This window comes from Triticum urartu, chromosome 1A (assembly GCF_056163025.1).
Source record: "Triticum urartu cultivar PI428250 chromosome 1A, HENAU_Tu73, whole genome shotgun sequence".
NCBI classification, from domain to species: domain Eukaryota; kingdom Viridiplantae; phylum Streptophyta; class Magnoliopsida; order Poales; family Poaceae; genus Triticum; species Triticum urartu.
The window spans coordinates 98,578,438-98,588,881 of NC_141873.1; the positions used below are offsets into that span (position 1 = coordinate 98,578,438).

The 10,444-nt window shown below is 45.0% G+C and overlaps 1 protein-coding gene across 1 annotated transcript; it reads left to right on the top strand.

Moving 5' to 3' along the window:
- Nucleotides 1-7,079: 7,079 nt before the first annotated feature.
- On the top strand, nt 7,080-7,960 carry LOC147990232 (uncharacterized). Its single transcript, XM_087537579.1, has 2 exons — nt 7,080-7,548; nt 7,767-7,960. Exons 1-2 carry the CDS (start codon nt 7,080-7,082, stop codon nt 7,958-7,960), a joined length of 663 nt encoding a protein of 220 aa, XP_087393705.1.
- Nucleotides 7,961-10,444: the final 2,484 nt, after the last annotated feature.

Genomic DNA, 10,444 nt, shown 5'->3' on the forward strand with positions numbered 1-10,444 from the left:
ATATAGTCGCATCGAGGGTGTTACATACATCAAGTGCATATTATGATGTTCAGTTCCATCTCCCACATAAGGATTAGTTAGCAGTTGTTCTATCATACCCGAAGGATTTTCATAACCAATATTTTCAATAGGTGCAGTAGGTTGATGGGCAACTAATTATGGTTTCGGTCGAGGTGAAGATACCCCGAACAAACCCCTCAAAGGATGGTTCTCCATAGTAACAAGTGACAATAAATTTCAGCACATAGTAATAATTTTTCCTTACCAATTTTCACTTACCAAGAGTGCTTCACTCCCTGGCAACGGCGCCAGAAAAGAGTCTTGATGACCCACAAGTATAGGGGATCAATCGTAGTCCTTTCGATAAGTAAGAGTGTCGAACCCAACGAGGAGTAGAAGAAAATGACAAGTGGTTTTTCGTAAGGTAATTTCTGCAAGCACTAAAATTGTCAATAACAAGTAGTTCGATAGCAAGATAATTTGTAATGAGCAAGTAACGGTGACGGTATATAAAGTGCAGCAAGATAGCCCAATCCTTTTGTGGCAAAGGACAGGCCAAAACGGTTTCTTATAATAAGCAAAACATTCTTGAGGGTACACGAAAATTTCATGTAGTCACTTTCATCATGTTGGTTTGATTCGTGTTTGCTACTTTGATAATTTGATAAGTGGGTGGAACGGTGCCTAGGTGTTGTTCTTACTTGAACAAAACTCCTACTTATGATTAACCCCCTCGCAAGCATCCGCAACTACGAGAAAAGTATTAAGATAAAATCTAACCATAGCATTAAACTTTTGGATCCAAATCACCCCTTACGAAATAGCGCATAAACTAGGGTTTAAGCTTCTGTCACTTTAGCAACCCATCATCTAATAACTACTTCACAATGTATTCCCTTAGGCCCAAATATGATGAAGTGTCATGTAGTCGACATTCACATGACGCCACTAAGGGAATCACAACATACATATCATCAAAATATCGAACACATATCAAGTTCACATGATTACTTGCAACAAGATTTCTCCCGTGACCTCAAGAAAAAAAGTAACTACTCACAAATGATAATCACGCTTATGATCAGAGGGGTATTTGAAGGAAATGTGCCATAGAGGCAATAATAAAGTTATTATTTATTTCCTTATTTCATGATAAATGTTTATTATTCATGCTAGAATTGTATTAACCAGAAACATAATACATGTGTGAATACATAGACAAACATAGTGTCACTAGTATGCCTCTACTTGACTAGCTCATTGATCAAAGATGGTTAAGTTTCCTAACCATAGACATGAGTTGTTATTTGATCAATGGGATCACATCATTAGGAGAATGATGTGATTGACTTGACCCATTCCGTCAGCTTAGCACTTGATCGTTTGTTTACTTCTATTGCTTTCTTCATGACTTATACATGTTCTTATGAATATGAGATTATGCAACTCCCGAATACCGGAGAAACACTTTGTGTGCTACCAAACATCACAACGTAACTGGGTGATTATAAAGGTGCTCTACAGGTGTCTCCGATGGTACTTGTTGAGTTGGCATAAATCAAGATTAGGATTTGTCACTCCGATTGTCGGAGAGGTATCTCTGGGCCCTCTCGGTAATACACATCACTATAATCCTTGCAAGCATGATAACTAATGAGTTAGTTACGTGATGATGTATTACGAAACGAGTAAAGACTTGCCGGTAACGAGATTGAACTAGGCATTGGATACTGACGATCAAATCTCGGGCAAGTAGCATACCGATGACAAAGAGAACAACATATAGTGTTGTGCGGTTTGACCGATAAAGATCTTCGTAGAATATGTAGGAACCAATACGAGCATCCAGGTTCCGCTATTGGTTATTGACCGGAGACGTGTCTCGGTCATGTCTACATAGTTCTCGAACCCGTAGGGTCCGCACGCTTAAAGTTCTGTGACGATTGGTTTTATGAGTTTATATGTTTTGATGTACCGAAGGTACTTCGGAGTCCCGGATTTGATCACAGACATGACGAGGAGTCTCGAAATGGTCGAGACATAAAGATTGATATATTAGAAGCCTATATTTGGATATCGAAAGTGTTCTAGGTGAAATCAGGATTTTACCGGAGTACCAGGGGTTACCGGAAACCCCCCGGGGGTTTAATGGGCCAAGATGGGCTTTAGTGGAGAAGAGGAGGGGCGTCCAGGGCAGACCGCGCGCCCCCTCTCCCTCTAGTCCGAATTGGACAAGGAGGGGGAGCCCTCCTTTCCTTCCTCTCTCCCTCCTCCTTCCCCCTTCTCCTACTCCAACTAGGAAAGGAGGAGTCCTACTCCCGGTGGGAGTAGGACTCCTCCCTGGCGCGCCTCCTCCTGGCCGGCCGCCTCTCCCCCTTGCTCCTTTATATACGGGGGCAGGGGGCACCTCTAGACACACAAGTTGATCGTAAAGATCTCTCCCAGCCGTGTGCGGTGCCCCCCTCCACCATAATCCACCTCGGTAATACTGTAGCGGTTTTTAGGCGAAGCCCTGCTGCGGTAGCTTCATCAACATCGTCACCACGCCGTCGTGCTGACGAAACTCTTCCCCGAGCTCTACTGGATCGTGAGTTCGCGGGACGTCACCGAGTTGAACGTGTGCTGAACGCGGAGGTGCCGTACGTTCGGTACTGAGGATCGGTCGATCGTGAAGACGTACGACTACATCAACCGCGTTGTCATAACGCTTCCGCTTAACGGTCTACGATGGTACGTGGACGACACTCTCCCCTCTCGTTGCTATGCATCACCATGATCCTGCATGTCCGTAGGAATTTTTTTTGAAATTACTACGTTCTCCAACAGTATTAAATAGCATAATGGATATGAACATATAATCTTCTACCAAATAAACCATATAGTAATCAACTACGAGATGTAATAACACTATTAGTCACCCACAAATACCAATATGAGGTTCTGGTACAAAGACTGAACACAAGAGATAACTAGGGTTTGAGAGGTGATGGTGTTGTTCAAGATATTAATGAAGATTGCCCTCCCCAATATGAGATAGTTGTTGGTGATGATGTGACGATGATTTCCCCCTCCGGGAGGGAAGTTCCCCCGGCGAAATCACTCCACCGGAGGGCAAAAGTGCTCCTGCCCAAGTTCCGCCTCGAGACGGCGGCGCTCCGTCCCGAAAGTCCTCTCCTTATTTTTTCTAGGTCAAATGACTTATATACCAGAAGAGGGGCACCGGAGGTGGGCCGAGGAGGGCACAACTCATCAAGGCGCGTCCTGGGCTGCCTGGCGCGCCCAAGTGGATTGATTCCCCCCTCCGAGAGGGAAGTTCCCCCGGCGAAATCACTCCACAGGAGGGCAAAAGTGCTTTTGCCCAGGTTCCGCCTCGAGACGGCGACGCTCCATCCCGAAAGTCTTTTCATTATTTTTTTTATAGGTCAAAATGATTTATATACAGAAGAGGGGCACCGGAGGTGGGCCGAGAAGGACACAACTCACCGGGACGCGTCCTGGGCTGCCTAATAATGGTTGTCTTCAAAATATGCTTGTAAACCTAATACTGGTACACATATTTTGAAGACAACCAGATAAATGGTAGGAGCATATAATTGTTTCCTTCTAGCGCCATCGTGTCTCATCAAATCCTCATCCTGTTACATGATTGCCGGCTTGTTGCCCCATCGGCACTGTTTTGAGATCCAAAAGCTTCCACGTACTATCATTGTTCGCTCCACCGCCTTCTCTACTGTTGTCATTATCATCCTTTACAAACAAATCATATTCCATATACATAAACCTATCGGTCTACACGCCACACATCAGCCTCACCACACGTAGCTGAATCTCCGGAGCCTACGCGCGCAGAGGATCCCACCCTTCCCTCGCCTCGGGCGCGGTCCCCACGCAGAGTGGGCAGTGGAGCCAGGCACCGGCGAGCGAGCATGTGACGGCCGCATGGGCTCACGACTTTTCACTGCCCGCTCACTGACCGGCCCAATCACAAGGAGTAAAAAAACAGTAAAAATAACCCCCCGAAAGATATCACGAGCAAATTTTCACTTTCGCCTTTTTTGACCTGGCTGCCCCCCTCCCCCTATCAAATCCCAATCTCGAGATATGTTTATTCTCCTCTGGGACTGGGAGGGCCCCTTTTTACTGTTGACGACGATGAAACTTGAAACCCAATCTCACTGCAAGCATCTTTTCAACGGTAAAACGAGGAGCTGAGATGAGACGCTTTGTTAGTTAGTTAAGCCTCGTTAACGAACGTGGGCGAAGGTTGTTGCGTGCTGGACTCATCATTAGTGGTAAAGTCATCGCCTTAGCTAAGGCCTTAAATACAGTCAATATTGCTGAAACTCTTCCTTGCAAATAATACTGTACTAGTATCATTAACCGACTAGATTTTTTGAACAAAAAGTTTAAAACGGTACTGTACTCTACTATTCCAGTGTACTTGCCTTGATGCATGGGATATAGTGCAGATCCATAAAAAAAGGGGTTTGTTGATTGATTTTTGCAATCAGCAAAATTCTTTTCAAGATGATTGATTTTATTTTTGCAATGGTGTGTTTAGCAGAATTAGGTCTCCTTTGGTTCATAGGGTAAGAATATCATAGGAATAAGAAAATCATAGGAAGTGAGATAAATGTCATCTCACTTCCTATAAAAAAAGAGATGTCACTTGATTCATAAAAAATGATTTTTTTCATTGAGTCTAGCTGTTTTTTTCTCTTTAAAATGTGAAGGATTGATTCTTATTCTATATAGAAACAGAAATCCATTCCTACAAATTAAAGGGCTCCATAGGAATTTTTCCTACAAAAATTCTGTCCTCTAGAAATCTTACAAAATTCCTCCAAACCAAAGAAGGCCTAGACTGGGAATTTGTATGGATTTGTGCTAATTAGGGAGTACTCAAATTACCCTACGCGCTAGGTTAGGGTAGCAATAGCACATGGTACTATACTAGGCGCTAACACCTGTCATCCACCGATAAGCACAACCGTCCTTATCTCCTCCTCCTACTACTAGCCCTCGGCCCCATGACAGCAGTAACATTATTTTACTGCCGTCCCTGCTAACCAAACAGCACTTGTTTACCGGGAAACGCTTGGGGAGCCGCGAAAAATACGTACCGCGGCACGCACGCAGCACGCGTCCCCAGCTGCTGTTTACGGCTTAATTAAGGGCTTCGAGCCGCGTGAGTGATGGATGGAGCATTAAACCCGATCCAAATCAAATCGAATCAAACGCGGACGAGGAGCGAGCTGATTAGCCCATGGCTTAATTTACTCTGATTAGGAGCGGCCGTGTTCTGCTGGTGATTAGCCGTAATTGTCTTTTTTTAGGTTGGGGCAGCTTGATATTTTTACACTAGCGTGGTGATTTTACTGTTTCTTTTGCTTCTGTTTTTTTTAGATTGTAGACATTGGCATACACGGAGATTAAGCAGTTCCTGCTACTAAGTTTAATCCAGACTAATCACAAGATTATTGACATGGCAGACTGCATACGACAGAGTAGAAAGACCATAGGCGTATGGACCAATGGCACATGTCTAGAAAGAGGTCCGAATATATAAGGGCACCAGAAACTCCGTTACAACAACATGTTCAACCATAACGGTGGAAACAAGATGGTCCTCTGTTGTAGAGAAACTAGTTGAAGCAAGTGGACGGAAGTGGATGTAGTGGAACTTGAGCGAGTAGTCACACCAAGACACTCCTCAAAAACCCTATTTCTAGACGACCAACATGTGATCAGATGATCAGAAGAGCAGCGATACCTCTAGCCCACGAAGACCTCCTCCAATACACTGGTGCTAAGGCTGGTTGTAATGAGGAGTATCATATACTCTCTTCGTCCTTAAAAAATTGTACTTCCAACTTTGTTAGAAAGTCATTTTTTATGTTTGACCATATTTATACAATAATAGACCAACATTCATGCCATCAAATTAATAACAAGAGAAAGGAGGCGCCAAAGCAGGTTTATCGCCGTGTCGACAGCGCACCTCCCCTACTACTGACAGCATTGGGTGAGGGGGTGCAGAACCCTGAGCCGGGGTGTCCCAAGGAACAGGGGGATGGTGAAGATCTTGGGATCGAGTGGGAGTTCAATCGGCTACCGGAAAAGAAGAAACCAACGCCTGAGAATTCGGCAGAGGCTGCTATGCAGCCCTGCCCGTCCCAATGAATTGTTTGAGTTGGAACTGTCGAGGGCTTGGGAACCCTGAGACAGTTCGGGAGCTTCGCAAAGTGGTGAAGCAGGAAGGTCCCTCCCTTCTGTTTGTTATGGAAACAAAGATTCAAGGAAAATGTGTTGAAAGTCTTAAGAACTTACTTGGTTTTTCTGGCTGTTTTGCTGTTGATAGTAGTGGCCTTAGTGGAGGCATTGGGCTATACTGGAATGATAGCGTGCATGTTGAACTCAAGAATTATAGTAAGGCTCATATTGATGTGTTTGTCAAGGGGAATGATCAGACTGAACCTTGGCGTTTCACAGGTTTTTACGGAGAACCCCGAACTAAAAATAGACACCACAACTAGGAGTTTTTGCGTACATTGCATGGCGGTCGGCATCAAGGGTGGCTATGCATGGGCGATTTCAACGAGACCATGTATGCAACCGAGCATTTTAGCGAGCACGCAAGGCCGGAGTGGCAAATGCGCTCGTTTCGTGAAGCAGTTGATTTTTGCTCCTTCCAAGATCTTGGATGGAGAGGTGTTCCCTTTACATGGGATAATAAGCAGCAGGGAAGTACAAATGTAAAAGCTAGACTTGATCATGTTCTGGTTAATGCTAATTTTCTATCCTTGTACGCGTATTCATGTGTCAAGCATATCAGCTCAACAGCATCTGACCGCTGCTATATGCTATCTGAGTTGAGGAAGGTACAAGTGAGAGGGTGCCGACGCGGTCCGCGACCGTTTTGTTATGAAAATGTTTGGCAGACTCATAGTAATTACAATTCTCTTGTCAAAGAAATATGGCAATCCGAGTCTGGCCGTGGAGGTTTGGAGGGTGTGGTGCATGCACTTACAGCTGTCCAAAGTGGACTCGGATCATGGGGTGATCGCGAGTTTGGAAATATGGCCAAAAAGGTGAAGAAACTCCAGAAACAGTTGGAGCGGCTGAGAGCAGCCTCCATTGGGAGGGGGGCGAACACTGAAGAACTCAGGGTGGCGGCTCAACTGCAAGAAATTTTAAGACAAGAAGAGGTGTGGATGAAACAAAGGTCAAGAGTTAACTGGCTGCGCAAAGGAGACCGGAACACAAAATACTATCAATCTCAGGCAGCGCAGCGTAGTCGAAGCAATAGAATTGTCTCCTTGGAGAGAGCTGATGGCTCGGTCTGTGATGATCCTGATGAGGTGGAGGCCGAGGTTATGGATTTCTATCAGAACCTCTATCATTCCCAGGGATACAACGACATGTCATATATGTTGCAGTTTGTTCCGCCTCGTGTTAATGACGCTATGAACGGTTTACTTGAGAAGGAATTCACGACGGAGGAGGTACGCAATGCTCTTTTCCAAATGGCGTCGTCGAAAGCGCCAGGTGTGGACGGTTTTACCGCTGGTTTCTTCCAGCGACATTGGGATGTTTTAGGCGGTGATGTTATGGTGGCCGTGCTCGATTTTCTGAATAGGGGGGGGGGGAGCTGCCGTTGGGCCTCAATGACACAACCATCACTCTAATTCCCAAGGTACGGAATCCCTAGAAGATATCTCAATACCGACCAATTTCTCTTTGCCCGGTCCTATACAAAATTGCAGCGAAGGCGATCACCAATAGGTTACGCGGGCTGATGGATGAGATAATTGGGGAGGAACAAAGTGCTTTTGTGCCGGGGCGATTGATCACTGACAACGTCCTGGTAGCTTATGAAAGTGTACATGCAATGAAGAAAAAGAAGCGATGTAAACAAGCCTCTTGTGCTGTCAAACTCGACATGTTGAAAAGCTTATGATCGTGTGGAATGGCATTATTTGGAGGCAATGTTAGTCAGACTTGGGTTCTGCGATAAGTTAGTGCGTCACATTATGAAATGTGTCACCTCCGTCAGATTCACATTTAAGGTAAACGACTCACTTTTGTCGTTTTTCACACCCTCCAGAGGGTTGCGACAAGGGGATCCAGCATCTCATTTTCTCTTTCTTATATGTGCAGAGGGCCTCATATCCTTAATGAATTATTATGGTGGTGCATATATTAACCGAGGCATTAGGGTGAGTGTTCACTCGCCTTGGGTTAATCATTTGCTCTTTGCGGATGACAACTTGATCTTTATGAATGCAAAGGTGGAAAGTGCAAATAGATTGAATGACATCCTCAGGATCTATGCTACCTGCTCTGGACAGACAGTAAACTGGGAGAAGAGTGCAGTTTATCTCAGTCCTAATGCGTTACCACCGCTAAGGACAGAGATTAAACAGACACTAGGAATTTTTGTCGAAGCTTTTACCGAACGCTACTTGGGTTTACCAACAGCGGTCGGCAGGATCACAAGTGGAAGTTTTTCTCATATTGGTGAGAGAAGCCGGAGTAAAATGCAAGGTTGGTCAGAGAAGAACTTGGCGTGTGCTGGGAGGGAAGTATTGCTCAAATCAGTGGTCCAAGCCATACCTACTTTCAGCATGACTTGCTTTCAACTGACCAAGGGGGTCTGCTCACAATTAACCTCCTCTATGGCCAAATATTAGGTGGAGCAGCAACATTGACAGGAGATCTCTTCATTGTCTATCATGGAAGAATCTCTTTGTACCGAAAACAGAAGGTGGCATGGGATTTCATGAATTTGAACTTTTTAATATAGCCCTACTCGGCAAGCACGGGTGGCGGCTGATGACACACCCTGACTCCTTGTGTTCTAGAGTTTTGAAGGGAAGTATTTTCCTAACTGTAGTTTCATGGAGGCTACAGCGCTTCGCTCGGCGTCTGCTACGTGGAAAGCGATTATCTCAGGACAAGTTGCGTTGGAGCAAGGTTTGATCAAGAGAGTTGGGGATGGAGAGTCCATCTCCATCTGGATGGATCACTGGATACCAAACACGACTACTCTCAAGCCCATGGGACGTATTGGGAACGATCCTATACATCGTGTCTCTGAATTATTTGATCATGAGAATGGTACGTGGGATGTGGATTTAGTTCGAAGGAATTTTCTTGCACCAGATGCGGATGCTATTTTGAATATACCATTGAGATCGGCTGGTGGTGAGGATTATCTTGCATGGGACTTGGAGAGGTCCTGTGTCTACTCTGTCAAAACGGCTTATCATGCTTTAGTGACTCGGAAAGAGCGCTCAGCTCTAGAGGAAGGAACGATAGCGGAGACTTCAATTCAGATAGACCCATGTGGATCGCCTTGTGGAAACTAAAGGTTATTCCCAGAGTCCGTGTGTTTTGGTGGCGGGTCTTATGCGGAATTCTGCCGGACTACGCTACTCTTCAGCATCGTCATATTCGGACGACAGCAGTGTGTGATTTATGCAAGGCTTCAGTGGAAGATTTGCGACATGCATTGATAAACTGTTCACATGCCAAACAGTTTTGGACAGCAGCCCGAGATTTCTTGGGTTTGAAATTACCAAGGCTACACCCTGCCACTTGGGCAAGGGATGTGTTGATGGACGATATCATCGAAGACCAAGATAGATGCAAAATCATTACTATTATGCATGAAATATGGTCTGATCGAAATCGATGGACTCATGACAAGGTGTCATATGATCCAGTGCAGGCGGTAAAATCAGTTCGCAATGATCTTATTATGCTTGATGTTCCGAAGCCTACGCGTGGTGTGTCAGGAGCCAAGTGGCGCACGCCGGATGTGGGGTGGATCAAGATTAACACGGATGGTGCTATCAACAATGAAGCTCGGTGTGCGGGAGGGGGTGGGATAGCTCAATCTCACCTATCGTTCATGGGAGCATGGAGTAAACCTTTCTCGGGGGTGACATACCTCCTCATTGTGGAGGCCTTAGCTCCACAGGAGGGAGTCATCTTCGCTCAGCTGCGTGGTTTCTCACATGTGCTGATGGAAGTGGATTGTTTAGAGGTTGTCAACCTCTGGTCGCCGCGTGACAGTTCGAGGTCAATTATTGCACCTATTCTAGATGATATTGGGGAGAAGTCTTCAAGTTTTATCCCTTTTTCTGTTAAATATGTCCAAAGGGATGCTAATACTATGGCAGACCTATGTGCTAAACGGGCCTGTTCCTTATTGGTTTCAGACTGTTGGCTGGAGGGTTGTCCATCCTTTCTCCTTAGTAGCCTAAGGGTAGATTGTAATCACATGTTAGCTATGCACTAAAGCTCCCCATGTTCGTGGCAAAAGAAAATAAATTTAGTAGCATTAGATTTATGATAAAATATATTTTCGTTATATACCTATTTGGTTTCACAATCATTGACATATTTTTGCACAAATTAGGTCAAACTTTGAGATAGT